This window comes from Haliotis cracherodii, unplaced genomic scaffold (assembly GCF_022045235.1).
Source record: "Haliotis cracherodii isolate W230 unplaced genomic scaffold, xgHalCrac1.p SCAF_16, whole genome shotgun sequence".
NCBI classification, from domain to species: Eukaryota; Metazoa; Mollusca; class Gastropoda; order Lepetellida; family Haliotidae; genus Haliotis; species Haliotis cracherodii.
The window spans coordinates 32402550-32425015 of NW_027266271.1; the positions used below are offsets into that span (position 1 = coordinate 32402550).

Below are 22466 nucleotides of genomic sequence, written 5' to 3' on the forward strand. Positions count from 1 at the left end.
GAAAGAGGCAACTGTATTAGATAAAAGTTGTGTCGTACGTAAGATAATGTTGTCAGACAGTTTCAAGAATAGTTCTTTTTCCAGTCTTAATTTTAGTCACAAATCAGGACAGGGCATCTAGGACATGTAGCTGATCGTTACAGGACATCCAGGACATATAGCTGATCGTTACAGGACATCCAGGACATGTAGCAAATCGTTACAGGACATCTAGGACATATAGCTGATCGTGACAGGACATGTAGATGATCGTTACAGGACATCAAGGACATGTAGCTGATCGATACAGGACATCCAGGACATGTAGCAGATCGTTACAGGACATCAAGGACATGTAGCTGATCGTTACATGACATCAAGGACATGTAGCAAATCGTTACAGGACATCAAGGACATGTAGCTGATCGTTACAGGACATGTAGCAAATCGTTACAGGACATCCAGGATATGTAGCTGATCGTTACAGGACATGCAGGACATGTAGCTAAACGTTACAGGACATCAAGGACATGTAGCTGATCGTTACAGGACATCCAGGACATGTAGCTGATCGTTACAGGACATCCAGGACATGTAGCTGATCGTTACAGGAATTCCAGGACATGTAGCTGATCTTTACAGGACATCAAGGACATGTAGTTGATCGTTACAGGACATCCAGGACATGTAGTTGATCGTTACAAGACATCAAGGACATGTAGTTGATCGTTACAGGACATCCAGGACATGTAGTTGATCGTTACAGGACATCCAGGACATGTAGCAAATCGTTACAGGACATCAAGGACATGAAGCTGATCGTTACAGGACATCCAGGACATGTAGCTGATCGTTACAGGACATCAAAGGACATGTAGCTGATCGTTACCGGACAATCAGGACATGTAGCTGATCGTTACAAGACATCCAGGACATGTTGCAGATCGTTACAGGACATCAATGACATGTAGCTGATCGTTACAGGACATCATGGACATGTAGCTGGTCGTTACAGGACATCCAGGACATGTACCAGATCGTTACAGGACATGCAGCTGATAGTGACAGGACATGCAGCTGACCGTAACAGGACATCTAGGGCGTGCAGCTGATCGTGACAGGACATCTAGGGCGTGCAGCTGATCGTGACAGGACATTATAGGATGTTCAGCTGATCGTGACAGGACATCTAGGGCGTGCAGATGATCGTGACAGGACATCTAGGGCGTTCAGCAGATCGTTACAGGACATGCAGCTGATCGTGACAGGACATCTAGGGTGTGCAGTAGTTCGTTACAGGACATGCAACTGATCGTGACAGGACATCTAGGGCGTATTGCTGGTCGTCACAGGACATGCAACTGATCGTGACAGGACATCTAGGGCGTGCTGCTGGTCGTCACAGCACATCCAGGACATGAAGCTGGTCGTTACAGGACATATAGGACTTGTAGCAGATCGTTACAGGACATGCAACTGATCGTTACAGGACATCTAGGGTGTGCAGCAGATCGTTACAGGACATGCAACTGATCGTTACAGGACATCTAAGGTGTGCAGCAGATCGTTACAGGACATGCAACTGATCGTTACAGGACATCAAGGGTGTGCAGTTGATCGTTACAAGACATCCAGGACATATACATGATCGTTACGTGTAGCTGATGGTTACAGGACATCTAGGATGTGCAGCTGATGGTTACAGGACATCTAGGACGTGTAGCTGATGGTTACAGGGCATCTAGGATGTGCAGTTGATCGTTACAGGACGTGTAGCTGATGGTTACATGACATCTAGGATGTGTAGCTGATGGTTACAGGACATCTAGGATGTGTCGCTGATGGTTACAGGACATCTAGGATATGCAGCTGATCATTACGTGTAGCTGATGGTTACAGGACATCTAGGATATGCAGCTGATGGTTACAGGACATCTAGGACGTGTAGCTGATGGTTACAGGACATCTAGGATGTGCAGCTGATGGTTACAGGACATCTAGGATGTGTAGCTGATCGTTACAGGACATCTGGGACATACAGCTGATCGTTGCGTGACATATTGCTGTTGGTTACAGGACGTGTAGCTGATGGTTACATGACATCTAGGATGTGCAGCTGATGGTTACAGGACTTGTAGCTGATGGTTACAGGATGTGCAGCTGATGGTTACAGGACGTTTAGCTGATGGTTACATGACATCTAGGATGTGCAGCTGATGGTTACAGGATATCTAGGATGTGCAGCTGATAGTTACAGGACATCTAGGACGTGTAGCTGATGGTTACAGGGCATCTAGGATGTGCAGTTGATCGTTACAGGACGTGTAGCTGATGGTTACATGACATCTAGGATGTGTAGCTGATGGTTACAGGACATCTAGGATGTGTCGCTGATGGTTACAGGACATCTAGGATATGCAGCTGATCATTACGTGTAGCTGATGGTTACAGGACATCTAGGATATGCAGCTGATGGTTACAGGACATCTAGGACGTGTAGCTGATGGTTACAGGACATCTAGGATGTGCAGCTGATGGTTACAGGACATCTAGGATGTGTAGCTGATCGTTACAGGACATCTGGGACATACAGCTGATCGTTGCGTGACATATTGCTGTTGGTTACAGGACGTGTAGCTGATGGTTACATGACATCTAGGATGTGCAGCTGATGGTTACAGGACTTGTAGCTGATGGTTACAGGATGTGCAGCTGATGGTTACATGACATCTAGGATGTGCAGCTGATGGTTACAGGACATCTAGGATGTGCAGCTGATAGTTACAGGACATCTAGGATGTGCAGCTGATAGTTACAGGACATCTAGGATGTGCAGCTGATGGTTACAGGACATCGATGATGTGCAGCTGATCGTCACAAACCTTGTGGGGACTCCGGGTTAGAATTACCCCCCGGCATCCTATGCTGGTCATAAGGAGCCACACATGGATCGGTGGATAGGCAAGGTTGACCCATGATGTGGGCCGTTGCTCACAATGTCAAGCAGTAGAGTGTCTGGTCCAGACTCGACTATTGCTGAGTGCGACGTCAAACAAAAACAACTCATCGTAACTCAAGATTCGTGTTGGTGGTTTTATTTGATCATATTCCTCAAGAATCCTAAGTTGGCGGGGGCAAGTGTGAAATGCACTGACATATGACGAGGCATTATTTTATTGGCTGATTGGTATCTGCCAACACCGTCCTCCAGTTACGCTAAGGTGATCCAGGAAGCAAATCAACACCGTGTTTATATGAATCATACTTTGTCTTTCAAGGAATTGTACTTTCTGTTTCTACGTTCAGGCTTGTGAATCACACGACGGGCCACACCCGTTAATAATTAGGGCAGTTTCATTGCTCGCCTCCTAGCGACGAATCCACCAACGCTTCCATGAGATATTTCGATCATTGTTACAGACAGTATATAATCCAAACACCTTCTCACCCGCAATTCATTGTTTTAAGAGGCATCGCTGAAAATTACATTTGGACGTAACACCCGACAAAAACCTGATTTTCTAAAAACAAATACCCCATAATGCATTCAACAGATATACATATACCTTGCAGGAGACATACATGTACATTTTCTCTGAACTGCAGCCTGTAGTTATTGACTCGCAGTTAATTAACCAGCTGATGATATGGAATTGCGAAATGTTGTTCCGCTACATGCTCGAAGCAATGACTACACAAAATGATCGACGCTATTACGTAGAGGGGAATGTCCGAGTAACTCTCCATTCCTTAAAAATAATGGAGCAGAGGCCCCACAGGGGCCGAGGCCCATGATTTTTAAGGAATGGAGAGTTACGAGGATATTCCCCTACTTAAAACTCATCCCTACTTTTACACTTTGACAAAATATTCTGTAGTTGAAAATATTTGAAAAATTCAAATGCTGCTTCGAGATAATGTACAGTTGACAAGCAACTCTCCATTCCTGAAAAATAATGGAGCGTTCAAACAATAGAATGACGTCAGAGATGTGTTTAACTTGTGATAAGATGGATTCCCAAACGAAAGGAAAACAGATATACCGACTGTCTCGCAATAGTGCTGCGCATATTCGAGGGAATTCCACGTTACTGAGTTCTATATATAGCTTGGGACTGCTCTCCCATAAAAATGTGAGGGAGCGAGCAACCACAGCACAAAGCCGGACGACCCAGACGGACTCGGTGAGCAAGGTAGTGATCCTTGGAAAATATCTTGTATCTTGTATATATTTCCATATAATGTATGTATGTATGTATGTATGTATGTATGTGTGTGTGTGTGTGTGTGTGTGTGTGTGTGTGTGTGTGTGCGTGTGCGTATGAGTGTGTGCGTGTGAGTGTGTGCGCGCGCATCTGTATGTATAAGTGCTAGGAGGTTGTGAATATTTTGTCTTGTATCAATTCATGTGTACTCTTAAATTGTGTCTATGATCGTAAGATAAATATCTTCATGAGTCTCTCTTAAATATTGTCATGATTTGTTTTTGTTATATGAAGAATATTGATGTATTTATTAAAATTTATTTTCTTATGTGTATCTGACGATTTGTAAATAGTATTCTCATGCGAGATAAGGTAAATTGAGTGTGGCGCTAGACAGGGAATAAGTGAGTGGGTGAGTTTGATTTTAGCCGCATTTAGCAATATTCAAGCACTTTCAAGGCGTGGAACACCAGAAATGAACTTCACACATTGTTCTCATGTCGAGAATCGAACCCGAATTTTCGGCGTGACTAGCGAACGCTTTAACCACTAGGCTACCCGACCGCCCCAACAGGGAAAAAGGTTCTTCACAGTGATAGTAAAGAGTTAGACAGGATGTCATGGTTAGCGGTACCTTTCACTGCGACAGCAGACAGTTAGACAAGAGGTCATAGTTAGCGGAACCTTTCACTGCGACAGTAGACAGTTAGACATGATGTCATGGTTAGCGGGACCTTCACTGAGACAGTAGACAAGAGGTCATGGTTAGCGGGACCTTCCCTGCGACAGTAGAAAGTTATACATGATGTCATGGTTAGCGGGACCATCACTTCGACAGCAGACAAGATAGGATGTCATGGATATCGGGACCTTCACTGCGACGATAGACAGTTAGACATTCTGTCATGTTTAGCGGGACCTTCACTGTGACAATAGACAGACATGATGTGATGGTTAGCGGGACCTTCACTGCGACAATAGACAGACATGATGTGATGGTTAGCGGGACCTTCACTTCGACAGTAGACAGTTAGATGGGATGTCATAGTTAGCGGGACCTCACTGCGACAGTAGACAGTTAGATGGGATGTCATGGTTAGCGGGACCTTCACTGCGACAGTAGACAGACATGATGTCATGGTTAGCGGGACCATCACTTCGACAGCAGACAAGATAGGATGTCATGGATATCGGGACCTTCACTGCGACGATAGACAGTTAGACATTCTGTCATGTTTAGCGGGACCTTCACTGTGACAATAGACAGACATGATGTGATGGTTAGCGGGACCTTCACTGCGACAATAGACAGACATGATGTGATGGTTAGCGGGACCTTCACTTCGACAGTAGACAGTTAGATGGGATGTCATAGTTAGCGGGACCTCACTGCGACAGTAGACAGTTAGATGGGATGTCATGGTTAGCGGGACCTTCACTGCGACAGTAGACAGACATGATGTCATGGTTAGCGGGACCATCACTTCGACAGCAGACAAGATAGGATGTCATGGATATCGGGACCTTCACTGCGACGATAGACAGTTAGACATTCTGTCATGTTTAGCGGGACCTTCACTGTGACAATAGACAGACATGATGTGATGGTTAGCGGGACCTTCACTGCGACAATAGACAGACATGATGTGATGGTTAGCGGGACCTTCACTTCGACAGTAGACAGTTAGATGGGATGTCATAGTTAGCGGGACCTCACTGCGACAGTAGACAGTTAGATGGGATGTCATGGTTAGCGGGACCTTCACTGCGACAGTAGACAGACATGATGTCATGGTTAGCGGGACCTTCACTTCGACAGCAGACAAGAAAGGATGTCATGGATATTGGGACATTCACTGCGACAATAGACAGTTAGACATGGGGTCATGGTTAGCAGGACCTTCACTTCGACAGTAGACAGTTAGATGGGATGTCATGGTTAGCGGGACCTTCACTTCGACAGTAGACAGCTAGACATGGGTCATGGTTAGCGGGACCTTCACTTCGACAGTAGACAGTTAGACATGATGTGATGATCAGCGGGACCTTCACTTCGACAGTAGACAAGAAAGGATGTCATGGTTGCGACAGTAGACAGTTAGACAGAATGTCATGGTTTGATGAACCTTCACTGCGGCAGTAGACAGTTAGACAGGATGTCATGGTTAGCGGGACCTTCACGTCGTCAGTTGCGCATTATGTCGAGGAATGCGCTTCCTCTCCGACATTTTCTACGAGAATTCAAATAATGCAGAGATTAATTTTACATTTGATGAAATCAGAATTGAAAGTATGACAAATATTTGATAACCAGAATGTAAACATACATACAGTAAACTTCGGTTATAATGAACTCATAGGGACCACTAATATTAATTCGTTATAACCGCAGTTTGTTGTAAGCTTTTGTACAACATATATACAAAAAAGGAAATAGTTCGTTATATCCGTCAGTTCGTTATAAACGTGTTCATTATATACGTAGTTTACTGTATATCTGCTTACAGGTGCCATACGTTGACTGCTGCTACTGCATAGAAGACACCCTGACAATGGACGACGGTGAGATGGCTTCTGTGTTAGCTTTAATTCCTACCTTGCCAATCCATTGGGGGACCCGACATAACATCGTTAGTTCACTCGGGTCTTTCATAGGAAAATATGCTTCGCTTTGGAAGTAAAATAGAATTAATGTTTGTATTCCATAGTTATAGAATTTATAACGCTTTGAGTCCATATCCAATTCATCGCCTTTAGAAATGTAAGACAGGCTTAACACATTGTTCCTCGGCCCCACTACCTACCTCAGCCTTTCACATTACATTCAAATTCTAGCTTCTGATTGGTTGAGGAGCGGCCAGTTATTTTCCATGTTGCCCATTCATGTAACCAACTGAGAAATATATCGGAGCCCACCTCAGGGAACTTCCTCATCTCACATATGTATCGTTGAGCTGAAATGAAGCGCTGTTAATCCGAATGCGTTGGGTAAAGGGAAATGATTCGGTGTGCGTCGTATTCCAGCTGTTCAATGACTGGATCAAAGCTGTGTTGTTGAAAGTCTAGAATACGCTGATATGTGGGACTCACTGTGAATGGGTATCCAGCTGTCCAATGACTGAATCAAAGCTGTGTTGTTGAAAGTCTAGAATACCCAGATATGTGGGACTTGTTGATGGAGGATGGGGTTCTTTCTTTCCATGGTATTTATATTATTGAAGATAAAGAGGATCAAACAATTTACATTGACCTTTGTTTTCAAACAACATATGCCAAAGACAGTGAGCTGGTTCACGGTATTCCAAAATAACAGCGACAGACCCTAACCATAATCATAAGAAATCTCCACCAGAAGCAGAGTCGATTGTACAAGTCGGACTATATCATGAACATGTGTTTATAAATCACTATCGAATAGTCATGATACCAGGTGTTCGGGAAAAGGTGAGCGTATCCTGCCCCAACGGTGACACCCGTCACAAACACATGCAAAGGCAAAGCAAATGTTCTGATAAATCACGGGTAAAGATTAGGGTTAGGACACCCACGACCGCAATATAAAAGATTAACTAGACACATGTTTCTGGCACATGTTCCTGGTTGTAAAATCAGCATCTTGGAGATATGTAACCATGATGAGTATGAATGATTTGAGGTTGGAGCCGCTTGGGACATTATTTCGATTGTAATTTTGCGTGTCAGCGTTATATAAACGGGCAGTTATGCAGGTCGTGGACAACGTGCATTGGCTACTTGCCGGGCGGTTTGTCCAGCTTTAAATCGTCCAAGGGCTTGGTGTCAATTCAATAACGAATGAATGTTATCCGATCTGGGTGAATTTTTATAGGGCAAGAAATGGGGGAACGCGTGTGCATTTCAACTTGCACGGAGCTCACGTGTATCGGGCTACCATGGCCTTTGCCGTGATGCGTTTGGGCGATCGGTTTTATTGTCATCTGCTTTGGTTTTTTTATAATCAAATTTCATTTTTCCGGACAAGGTGATGTTAAATTTTGCCAGAAAATACCCAGTTATTTAAATGACAACTTTTCATGCAATGTTACTTGAGGTGATGTTTCTTTTGCGGTTCAGCATATTTAACTATTTTTATGGAGAAATCCTTTTTACAAACATTGAGGATAGGTAACACATACTTTTATCATTATCTGTCATATGTTCAGTGCCGTTGAAAATATAGGGTAAAATATCTGTTGGCAGTCTGTTAGCATGGTCCAGACTCATCGCAACTCAGCCTTGCTGTAGTGTTGGTGGCTTATAGCCATTGAAGTGTTAGGCTGAGGAAACTAGTTATAGCAGTAAAACGACTTCTAAAATCCGTTACCACAAATATACGTACTTCAGAAATTGTTTTCGTGGGTTAAAGGTTAGAATTACAGATTAGATGTGAACAGAGGGAAAAGGAATATCTCCTTCTCAAAGAAAAAAAAGATGGACAGGTGCGTAACAGTCTATAAGCGACAACCTAACTCTCAATACTACGTCTGACTAAATAGACCTTAGGAAGACAATTTCATGTCAGATGTACATGTAGGTAACTCTTAGTGTCAGATGCAGGCAACTGTTCACCTCCAGCTCAATGTGTCTCACCTCGTGCATTAATGCAGGCCTGGTACCTCCGCCTCAATGTGTCTCACCCTGTGGCTTTGACCCATGATATAACCTGACTTTGGCTCTGACCCAGGATATAACCTGACTTTGACCCCGACCCATGATATAACCTGAATTTGGCTTTGATCCATGATATAACCTGAATTTGGCTTTGATCCTTGATATAACCTGACTTTGACCCCGACCCATGATATAACCTGAATTTGGCTTTGATCCTTGATATCACCTGACTTTGACCCCGACCAATGATATAACCTGAATTTGGCTTGATCCATGATATAACCTGACTTTGACCCCGACCCATGATATAACCTGAATTTGGCTTTGATCCATGATATAACCTGATTTTGACCCCGACCCATGATATAACCTGAATTTGACCCCGACCCATGATATAACCTGACTTTGACCCCGACCCATGATATAACCTGAATTTGGCTTTGATCCTTGATATAACCTGACTTTGACCCCGACCCATGATATAACCTGACTTTGGCTTTGATCCTTGATATAACCTGACTTTGGCCCCGACCCATGATATAACCTGAATTTGGCTTTGATCCTTGATATAACCTGACTTTGACCCCGACCCATGATATAACCTGACTTTGGCTTTGATCCATGATGTAACCTGACTTTGACCCCGACCCATGATATAACCTGAATTTGGCTTTGATCCTTGATATAACCTGACTTTGACCCCGACCCATGATATCACCTGACTTTGGCTTTGATCCATGATATAACCTGACTTTGACCCCGACCCATGATATAACCTGAATTTGGCTTTGATCCTTGATATAACCTGACTTTGACCCCGACCCATGATATCACCTGACTTTGGCTTTGATCCATGATATAACCTGACTTTGACCCCGACCCATGATATAACCTGAACTTGGCTTTGATCCATGATATAACCTGACTTTGGCTCTGACCCATGTGATAACCTGACTTTGACCCCGACCCATGATATAACCTGACTGTGGCTTTGATCCTTGATATAACCTGACTTTGGCTCTGACCCATGATATAACCTGACTTTGGCTCTGACCCATGAGATAACCTTACTTTGACCCCAACCCATGATATAACCTGACTTTGACCCCGACCCATGATATAACCTGACTTTGGCTTTGATCCTTGATATAACCTGACTTTGACCCTGACCTATTATTTCAACTGAGCCTGACCCTGACCTATGATTTCAGTAACTGGGGGGTTCAGAGGCATAAGAGACATCACGTTGGTGTTAAATAATATGTTGAGGGTGTATGTATGTCTGGAGGGTGTATGTATGTAGTTCTCGAAAAGACACAGTGTTACCATATATATTTTAGTTAGTTTTCAGTCATTAAATAAATAAAAAACATGTTGACATAAGAAAGCCTTTAATCACTTTCTTCTTGGTGAGTTTTTCACACTACTTCATTTCAGAGACGGAGAATTTTGAACTGGAGTCCAAAGATAGCGACTATGATGACGGTAAGTCTTCCCTGACGCATCCCATGCCGACAACCGCATCTCTAGCCTACACCCTTCACATCTATACATTAACTTCCCTCATCTCTAGCACACGTCCTACCATCTATACCTAAACATTACACATATGCAGCCCACGTCCTACACATCTATACCTTAACTTCTCTCATCTGTAGCCTACGTCCTTCAGATCTATACCTTAACTTCACTCATCTCTAGCCCACGTCCTATACATCTATACCTTAATGTCTTTTATCTCTGCCCCACGTCCTACACATCTATACCTTAACTTCTCTAATCTCTAGCCCACATCCTATACATCCATACCCTTACTTCACTCATCTCTAGCCCACGTCCTATACATCTATACCTTAATGTCTTTTATCTCTGCCCCACGTCCTACACATCTATACCTTAACTTCACTCATCTGTAGCCTACGTCCTTCAAATCTATATCTTAACTTCACTCATCTCTAGCCCACGTCCTACACATCTATACCTTAACTTCTCTCATCTGTAGCCTACGTCCTTCAGATCTATACCTTAACTTCACTCATCTCTAGCCCACGTCCTATACATCCATAGCCTTACTTCACTCATCTCTAGCCAACGCCCTACACATCTATACCTTAACTTCACTCATCTCCAACCAACGCCCTACACATCTATATCTTAACTTCACTCATCTTTAGCCAACGCCCTACACATCTATACCTTAACTTCACTCATCTCTGCTCAATGGACTACACATCTATATCTTAACTTCACTCATCTCTGCTCAATGGACTACACATCTATGGCTTAACTTCACTCATCTCTGCTCAATGGACTACACATCTATATCTTAACTTCACTCATCTCTGCTCAATGGATTACACATCTATACCTTATCTTCACACACCCCTGCCCCGCGTCTTATACATCCATAACCTAACTTCACTCATCTCTAGTCCACGTCCTACACATCTATACCTTAATGTCTTTTATCTCTGCCCAATGTCCTACACATCTGTACCTTAACTTCTCTCATCTGTAGCCTTCGTCCCTAAGATCTATATCTTAACTTCACTCATCTCTAGTCCACGTCCTACACATCTATACCTTAATGTCTTTTATCTCTGCCCAATGTCCTACACATTTATATCTTAACTTCACTCATCTCTAACCAACGCCCTACACATCTATACCTTAACTTCACTCATCTCTGCTCAATCGACTACACATCTATATCTTAACTTCACTCATCTCTGCTCAATGGACTACACATCTATGGCTTAACTTCACTCATCTCTGCTCAATGGACTACACATCTATATCTTAACTTCACTCATCTCTGCTCAATGGACTACACATCTATACCTTATCTTCACACACCTCTGCCCCGCGTCTTATACATCCATAACCTAACTTCACTCATCTCTAGTCCACGTCCTACACATCTATACCTTAATGTCTTTTATCTCTGCCCAATGTCCTACACATCTGTACCTTAACTTCTCTCATCTGTAGCCTTCGTCCTTAAGATCTATACCTTAACTTCACTCATCTCTAGTCCACGTCCTACACATCTATACCTTAATGTCTTTTATCTCGGCCCCACGTCCTACACATCTATACCTTAACTGCACTCATCTCTGCCCAATGTCCTACACATCTATACCTTATCGTCACTCATATCTGGCCAACGTCCTACACATCCATACCTTAACATTTTATCTTTTGCATAATTATAGCTTCGCATTTGTACAGTGTTGAGTAACATATCGTTAAGGATATCTGGACGATTTAACAGAATGTAGTCCATGCACAAGTAACAGCGGTTACACTCGATGGAATCTGTTGCTGATATTCGAGACAGTTTAGTCACTGTCGTTTATGCTTTGAATTTATCATTTAAGGTTTTGCAAAAGAACTCTACAGCAAGAGGAGTTTTGTCCGAGATGAAATGAGGATTGTCCTGATAGGGAAGACGGGATCTGGGAAGAGTGCCACGGGTAACACCATCACAGGGCAGAAGACGTTTGAGTCCAAGTTGAGCGGATCTTCCGTTACAGCCAGATGTAAAGAAGTCATGTTCAAGAGATTTGACAGACACATTCTGGTCGTGGACACCCCTGGGTTGTTTGATACACACGCATCTAAGGCCGATACAACTAAGGAAATCAAGAGATGTGTGCTGCTGACATCACCAGGCATCCATGCTGTGTTTCTCGTCACCAAAATTGGGAGGTTTACAGAAGAAGAGAATAAAACTGTAAACTATTTCAAGAAGGTGTTTGGAGAGGGACTGAAGGATTACCTCATGGTTATCTTCACTGGCAAGGATGACTTGGATGCAGAGGAGACCACCGTGGAGAACTATGTGAAGACGGCTCCACCAGAGCTTCAGCGGGTGCTGGCAGAATGCAACAACAGATACATGACTCTCAATAACAGGGCGTCAAAAGAGGAGAAGGAAGCATTTGTAAAACAACTTATTGCCAACATTGACGAAATGGTACAATCCAATGGCGGTAAATGCTACACAACTGTTATGTTCAAGAAGGCAGAAGCCATAGTGAAGAAACGAGAGGAGGAAGAAAGGAGGAAGCTGGAGGAAGCGAAGAGAGAAGAACGAGAAGCAGTTGCGCGCAGCATCAAGGAAAAGTATGATGGCGTGTTGCAGGAACAGGACATCAAGATGCAGGGTCTGCAGAATCACCTGCAGGGTCTGCAGGAGGCGGGCAAAGAGGAACAGAAAAAGCATGAGGAGGCAGTGGAACATCTGAAACAAAAACTCGACAGAACTGAAGCTGAGAGAAAGCAAATTGAGGTTGATAGAAGGAAGTGGGAGGAAGAGAGGAGGAAGGAGATGGAGAAAAAAGAGGAGGACAGGAACAAGGCAATGATTATGATGATGGACAAGATGGAGGAAGATAGAAAGAAGAGAGAAATTGAAATGGAGAAAAAGATGAAACTATTTGAGAATGAAAGGAAGAAGCGGGAGGAAGATGCAAGGCTGAGGGAAGCTGAGAGGGAAAAAGAAAGAGAGAAACAGAGGCTGGAACTTAAGCAGCTTGAGAAAGAGAGACAAAAGGAGCTTATAAATATGAGAGAAGAACAGAAAAAGCAACAGGATATTTTTCAACGAAGACTTGATGAACAGGCAAGGGAAAATGCAAGAAAACGGTCTGGAGGTGGACGCTTCTGTTCCATCATATGAACACGACATTCTGATCTGTATCAGTGGACGCTCCTCTTGCTGGTATCCAATGCAAGTCCCACACAGTATACATAAGACTAATAAACTCAACTACTTTTGTTACCTTTCATTTTTAACTCTTTATTCCCGTTTGATAAGTTTGCATATAAACCCTTTTTTGCCATATGCAGGTCAGGTTATGGAATACTGAATAAATGTAAACCTTCCAAGGGATGCCATGCCATCTGATTGGCTGAACAAGCAATTTTGCGAAGGTAGTACACGCCCACTAGCTCATTACCGCTTCCTGATAGGATCTGATAATAAAGTGTTGCATTATTGGGTTCATTTATGTCACTGATTTCGTATGTCTACGGTTTTGTGTTTATGTTAATGATTTCATGAGCAGTCTGTGAAGCTATTTATACGATTTGACTACATCATCTGGGAATTTTGTTTTAGAACTGGTATCCCAGCAACCTGTGCTGGTCGTAAGAGGCGACCAAATGGATTGGATGGTCAGGGTCGATGACTTTGTTCATAGAGCTTCATCGTACCTGACGGCGTGGAAAGTCGATCACAATATCAATCACTGCATTGTCTGGTCCAGACTCGATGACTTACAAAACGCCGTCATACAGCTGGAATATTGCTGAGTGCGGCGATAAACACACAAATAAACATATTTCAATTTGTGTTTGTGTTTATAAACGTAAAATCCTATTTCTATCTCGAACATAACTATAAATAAATTTGCCCCACCTGAACTTCTACTGGAAATGAACGACGGGTAGAACTTAACGAGGCCGACCAGAGACAATGCATTGTGCTCTTGACAAGTGAGTGAGGTGGGATTTACGCCGCACTTTTAGCAAAGAAACTGGTCTCAACGAAGGAATTGTCTGAGCTGTTAATATGGCAGTTTGCTATCCATTTCGTAGATGCTTCAAAGGAATGTGGTTTATTGTCTTATGTTCTTCCGTACAACATACCCATTATACATGTGTATCTTAGACATTAATCGGAATCCTGTCTACTACATAACAAGGGTGAGGAAAGTAAGGGTGTGGATTCTCTATGGTGCATCCTGGTAATACTTAACAAGAGTTTCTTTGTCTACAAACACTACTGATGCTTGGTGACTCACTTCTAAAAGAAACATTAAGTTCATTGCAATTATTTTATCACAATGTGTTCCCATTTAAGATCCTTGTAGATATATCGGTGTTTTCTTATGCTCTCAACAACTTAGACTTGAGTTAGAAATAAGTTAGAAGAGGCTGCCCACAAGCCAACCAAATATAAAACACCAAAGCAAGACTATAACCAATCTCGATTATAAAGAAATTCCTTGTGTCTATAATTACAACTGTTTCAAATGTTTGGTGATTATTTACGAAAGAGAAGGTAAGATAATTAACAACCTTTCTACCAGAACATGTTGCCATTGCAGATCCGTGGAGAGACCTAGTACCAGGACAGAGAGAGGAATCGAAGCCTCACAATGAAGGTTTGTTAATCCACGTATTTCTGATATTCACCTGCGGTCTTTCTTCCCCATGTCAACTACAGCAAATAACTTTATGATAAAATATGTTGAGAAAACTACAAATTGTATTTGAATGTTTTCAGCATTTCTTGAGAGTCTTTATGCTGGGAGGAGTTTTGTGAAGGATGAGACGAGGATAGTTTTAATTGGAAAGACTGGATCTGGAAAGAGTGCCACAGGAAACACACTGGCTGGAACTCAGGCGTTCGTGTCGAAACTCTGCGGTGCATCTATAACCAAACAGTGTCAACAGGAGATGGTGAGAAGGTTCGATCGACATATTCAGATTGTGGACACTCCTGGATTGTTTGACACAGGAATGACAAACGAAATGTCGTCCAGAGAAATCATGAAGTGTGTGGCGATGACCTCTCCTGGACTTCACTCTATTGTCCTGGTTACCAGACTGAACCGTTTTACAGAGGAAGAACAACAGACTGTCCAGTATTTCATGAAGGTCTTTGGGAAAGACGTTTTGAACTACCTCGTTGTTGTTTTCACGGGAAAAGATGACCTGGACCAGCATGGGATGACCATTGAGACCTTTATCCAGGATAGCCCTGGTCCTCTGAGGAAACTGATTGCTGACTGTAAAGGTCGTTACTATGCTCTCAACAACTTCATGTCTGACATTGAGAAGGAAGAATGGGTGAAGCATTTCCTCCAGGGGATTGATAGGCTGGTGTCGTCCAATGGTGGACGATGTTACACAACTGAAATGTATCGTAAAGCCGAATCACTGATGAAAGAACGAGAACAGGAACTGAAGAAGAAACTGGAGGAACAGCAGCTGGCAGAGCGGGAGATGGTAGAACAGAGCATCAAGGTCAAGTATGATGAGATGACGCAACGTCAGGATGAGAAGATGACTGAACTTAAGACACAGCTACAGGCGATGGAACGGAAAGGCTTAGATGACAAGACAAGGTACCAGGGAGCTGTGAATGAGCTGCAGAATAAACTTGCGAAGGCTGATCGGGAGAGGAAGCAGATAGAAGTTGACAGGATAAAGTATGAGGATGAGAGGAGGAAAGAAATGGAGAAAGGAGAGAAAGACAGGGATGAGGCGATGTTAAAAATGATGGATAGAATGGAAGAAGACAGACGAAGAAGGGAGGAGGAATTGAATGAGACCGTGGAGAGAATTGAAGTCGAAAGAAGGGAGAGGGATGCTGAAATTATGAGATTGGAGAAGGAGAATAGAAAACGTGAAGGGGAACATAGAGAGGAGGTGATGCAGTTTCAGAAGAAAAAACAGTCTGAGCTTGAAAAGATGCAGGATGATATGAGGGCTGAGAGGGAATCACAAGCCCGTAGGCTGGAGGAGGTAGCCAGAGGCATGGCAAGGGAGGAGGCAAAGGATGATGGGTCGGGCATATTTGCACAACTCGTGGGCGGCATAAAGAAAGTTGCTAGCTTTTTGGGGTTCCTATAAAGGTGTCTTATGAATTTGCTTAAGAACGAGAATGAATGGTAAACTTGCATTTTGTTGAATGATGTTGTAAGTAGGATAAAGACAGCATCTGCAGGTAAACACGCCTTTAGAATATCAAGTATAATGAGTGTTTATGTTTAAAATCAGAACTGCTCCATTATATATAGAGATTTTACTGATTTTACGAAACGAGTATCTGAATTCTTGTATTTTACGAGCGAGAGCGGTGTTAACACATGAATTCTTTCACGAATTTCCTACAATCAGTATGACGCACTTGCAAGTGTGATAATTTATTTATTACCCATTATTTCTTAATCGTTTTGAGCTTCCTTTGCACAGATCACAACCGCCGCCTTAAAAAAACACGATTGTCGAATGACGTCAGCCATCTGCAGCTATGATGTTGTTTCTAGGGAGATGTCCTTCCGACATGACGTCAGAATAGCATTCGAATGACGGCAAAGATGGCGTAGGGATGATTCAAACAATACAATGGTGCGCGTGAAGTGATATTTGGACTATATTGGACATACAATTTTTATTAACTCGGTTATTTCTAACACAATGGGTAATAATAACACTTATGATAATCTAAATATTCGTCTAATCACTATTTTGGTAGTTTGTGATACTGATTATGATGTATACTGCAGTTTATTTTAATTACTTATGTTCTTGGTTTTGTAACAATCACTAGTACTAAATAAATCTTGTTTAACAGTCTAAAATCTCTCTCTTCAATCTATATGTGTGTAATATGTTTAATATTCTTGATCTGTTAGAACCGTCTATGTTGTCCTGTGGGTTCGAGCCTCGGCCGCGTCATACCAAAATACGTTAACAAATGGTACTTGTTGTTACCCTTCCTGGTTCTCGAGGGGTTAAAACAAGGGCTGGTCGGCTCGGAGTCAGTAGACTGTGTCTGAGTGGGGCATTCATGTTAAACTGCGGCATGGTATGTCAGTGGGCTAGCACTATAAAACCGGCATTAGTCCGGACTAGTATAAGCAGAACCACATACGTCGGTATATAATCTAGGACGCGACGTTAAACCCCATTTCACCTAAACTTAATCTGTTACCAACAAACACCTACTCGTGGGGTTCAACGACGATGTAAAGTATCTACTGTCTTCGTCATGTTATGTGTTGAACCTGAAATACGAATTGTAAATAAACATAAACGCCCGATTGTACTTCACCACACAACACTTTGTACTTCACAACACAACACATTGTAATTCACGATACAAAATATTGTACTTAACCACAAACCACATCGTACTTCACCACACAACGACACAGTGTACTTCACCACCCGCAATACACTGTACTTCGTCAAACAACACATTGCACTTCACAAGACAGGACATTCCACTTTACCACACAACACATTGTACTTCACAAGACAACACATTGTATTTCACCAAACAACACATTGTAATTCACAATACAGCATATTGTATTTAACCACAAACCACATCGTACTTCACCACAAACAACACATTGTACTTAACCACACAACACATTGTACTTCACAAGACAACACATTGCACTCCACAAGACAACACATTGCACTCCACAACAGAACACATTGCACTCCACGAGACAACACATTGCACTTCACGGCAGAACACATTGCACTTCACGACAGAACACACTGCTCTCCACCACACAACACATTGTACTTCACAAGACAACACATTGCACTTTTCCACACAACACATTGTTATGCGCCTCACACAACACACTGTACTCCACCACACAACACATTGCATTCCACAAGACAACACATTGCACTCTTCGACAGAACACATTGCACTTCACGAAAGAACACATTGCACTTAACGACAGAACACACTGCACTTCACGGCAGAACACATTGCACTTCACGAAAGAACACATTGCACTCCACAAGACAACACATTGCACTCCTGTCGTACAACACATTGCACTCCACCGCACAACACACTGCACTTCACCACACAACACATTGCACTCCACCACACAACACATTGTACTTCACTACACATCACATTGCACTCCACTACGCAACACATTGCACTTCACCACACACCTCATTACACTCCACTACACAACACATTGCACTCCACTACACATCACATTGCACTCCACTACACAACACATTGCACTCCACCACACAACACATTACACTCCACCACACAACACATTGCACTCCACCACACATCACATTGCACTCCACTACACAACACATTGAACTTCACCACACACCACATTGCACTCCACCACACAACACACTGCACTTCACGATAGAACACATTGCACTCCACCACACATCACATTACACTCCACCACACAACACATTGTACTTCACCACACAACACATTACACTCCACTACACAACCCATTGCACTCCACCACACAACACATTACACTCCTCTACACAACACACTGTACTTCACCACACATCACATTACACTCCACTACACAACACATTGCACTCCACCACACAACACATTACCCTCCACTACACAACACATTGCACTCCACCACACATCACATTACACTCCTCTACACAACACACTGTACTTCACCACACATCACATTACACTCCACTACACAACACATTGCACTCCACCACACAACACATTACCCTCCACTACACAACACATTGCACTCCACCACACATCACATTACACTCCACTACTCAACACATTGCACTTCACCACACATCACATTACACTCGACTACACAACACATTGTACTTCACCACACATCACATTGAACTTCACCACACAACACATTGCACTCCACCACACATCACATTACACTCCACTACTCAACACATTGTACTTCACCACACAACACATTACACTCCAATACACAACACATTGCACTCCACCACATATCACATTACACTCCACTACACAACACATTGTACTTCACCACACAACACATTACACTCCAATACACAACACATTGCACTCCACCACACATCACATTACACTCCACTACACAACACACTGCACTTCACGATAGAACACATTACACTCCACTACACAACACATTGCACTCCACCACACAACACATTACCCTCCACTACACAACACATTGCACTCCACCACACATCACATTACACTCCACTACTCAACACATTGCACTTCACCACACATCACATTACACTCGACTACACAACACATTGCACTCCACCACACATCACATTGCACTCCACTACACAACACATTGAACTTCACCACACACCACATTGCACTCCACCACACAACACCCTGCACTCCACCACACAACACACTGTACTCCACCACACATCACATTGCACTCCACCACACAACACACTGTACTCCACCACACAACACACTGTACTCCACCACACATCACATTACACTCCACCACACAACACACTGTACTCCACCACACATCACATTACTCTCCACCACACAACACACTGTACTCCACCACACAACACACTGTACTCCACCACACATCACATTACACTCCACCACACAACACACTGTACTCCACCACACAACACATTGCACTCCACTACACAACACATTGTACTCCACCACACAACACACTGTACTCCACCACACAACACATTGTACTCCACCACACAACACACTGTACTCCACCACACAACACATTGCACTCCACTACACAACACACTGTACTCCACCACACAACACACTGTACTCCACCACACAACACATTGTACTCCACCACACAACACACTGTACTCCACCACACATCACATTACACTCCACCACACATCACATTGCACTCCACCACACAACACATTGCACTCCACCACACAACACACTGTACTCCACCACACAACACACTGTACTCCACCACACATCACATTACACTCCACCACACATCACATTACACTCCACCACAAATCACATTACTCTCCACCACACAACACATTACACTCCACCACACAACACATTACACTCCACCACACATCACACTGTACTCCACCACACAACACATTGTACTCCACCACACATCACATTACACTCCACCACACATCACATTGCACTCCACCACACAACACATTACACTCCACCACACAACACATTACACTCCACCACACATCACATTACACTCCACCACACATCACACTGTACTCCACCACACAACACATTACACTCCACCACACAACACATTACACTCCACTACACAACACACTGTACTCCACCACACAACACATTACACTCCACCACACAACACACTGTACTCCACCACACATCACATTACACTCCACCACAAATCACATTACTCTCCACCACACAACACATTGCACTCCACCACACAACACATTGCACTCCACCACACAACACACTGTACTCCACCACACAACACACTGTACTCCACCACACATCACATTACACTCCACCACACATCACATTGCACTCCACCACACAACACATTGCACTCCACCACACAACACACTGTACTCCACCACACAACACACTGTACTCCACCACACATCACATTACACTCCACCACACATCACATTACACTCCACCACACAACACACTGTACTCCACCACACAACACATTGTACTCCACCACACAACACATTACACTCCACCACACATCACACTGTACTCCACCACACAACATACTGTACTCCACCACACAACACACTGTACTCCACCACACAACACATTGTACTCCACCACACAACACATTACACTCCACCACACAACACATTACACTCCACCACACATCACACTGTACTCCACCACACAACATACTGTACTCCACCACACAACACACTGTACTCCACCACACAACACATTACACTCCACCACACAACACATTACACTCCACCACACAACACATTACACTCCACCACACAACACATTACACTCCACCACACATCACATTACACTCCACCACACATCACATTACTCTCCACCACACATCACATTACTCTCCACCACACATCACATTACACTCCACCACACATCACATTACACTCCACCACACATCACATTACTCTCCACCACACATCACATTACACTCCACCACACATCACATTACACTCCACCACACATCACATTACACTCAACCACACAACACATTGTACTCCACCACACAACACATTACACTCCACCACACATCACACTGTACTCCACCACACAACATACTGTACTCCACCACACAACACACTGTACTCCACCACACAACACATTACACTCCACCACACAACACATTACACTCCACCACACATCACATTACTCTCCACCACACATCACATTACACTCCACCACACATCACATTACACTCCACCACACATCACATTACTCTCCACCACACATCACATTACACTCCACCACACAACACACTGTACTCCACCACACATCACATTACACTCCACCACACAACACATTGTACTCCACCACACAACACATTACACTCCACCACACATCACATTACACTCCACCACACATCACATTACTCTCCACCACACATCACATTACACTCCACCACACATCACATTACACTCCACCACACATCACATTACACTCCACCACACAACACATTACACTCCACCACACATCACATTACACTCCACCACACAACACATTGCACTCCACCACACAAAACATTACACTCCACCACACAACACATTGTACTCCACCACACAACACATTGTACTCCACCACACATCACATTACACTCCACCACACAACACATTGCACTCCACCACACAACACATTGTACTCCACCACACAACACATTGTACTCCACCACACAACACATTACACTCCACCACACAACACATTGCACTCCACCACACAACACATTACACTCCACCACACAACACATTACACTCCACCACACAACACATTGTACTCCACCACACATCACATTACACTCCACCACACAACACATTGCACTCCACCACACATCACATTACACTCCACCACACATCACATTGTACTCCACCACACATCACACTGTACTCCACCACACATCACATTACACT

The 22466-nt window shown here is 43.4% G+C and overlaps 2 protein-coding genes across 2 annotated transcripts; both read left to right on the forward strand.

Annotated features, from left to right (window-relative positions):
* Nucleotides 1–3897: 3897 nt before the first annotated feature.
* LOC139464084 (GTPase IMAP family member 9-like) lies at nucleotides 3898–13871 on the forward strand. Its single transcript, XM_071245638.1, has 4 exons — nucleotides 3898–4172; nucleotides 6692–6746; nucleotides 10251–10298; nucleotides 12194–13871. Exons 1-4 carry the CDS (start codon nucleotides 3936–3938, stop codon nucleotides 13495–13497), a joined length of 1644 nt encoding a protein of 547 aa, XP_071101739.1. The 5' UTR covers nucleotides 3898–3935; the 3' UTR covers nucleotides 13498–13871.
* Nucleotides 13872–15098: 1227 nt separating this feature from the next.
* LOC139464086 (GTPase IMAP family member 9-like) lies at nucleotides 15099–17132 on the forward strand. The gene has a single exon (XM_071245639.1). The coding sequence runs from the start codon at nucleotides 15099–15101 to the stop codon at nucleotides 16458–16460; it is 1362 nt and encodes a 453-aa protein (XP_071101740.1). The 3' UTR covers nucleotides 16461–17132.
* The last annotated feature ends 5334 nt before the right edge of the window (nucleotides 17133–22466 follow it).

Coding starts and splice junctions, on each gene's coding strand:
- LOC139464084 (XM_071245638.1), top strand. CDS start 3,936: ATGGAGCGTTCAAACAATAGAATGACGTCAGAGATGTGTTTAACTTGT. Junction 4,173..6,691: donor AGACGGACTCGGTGAGCAAG/GTAGTGATCCTT, acceptor ATCTGCTTACAG/GTGCCATACGTTGACTGCTG. Junction 10,299..12,193: donor AGATAGCGACTATGATGACG/GTAAGTCTTCCC, acceptor TTATCATTTAAG/GTTTTGCAAAAGAACTCTAC.
- LOC139464086 (XM_071245639.1), top strand. CDS start 15,099: ATGTTTTCAGCATTTCTTGAGAGTCTTTATGCTGGGAGGAGTTTTGTG.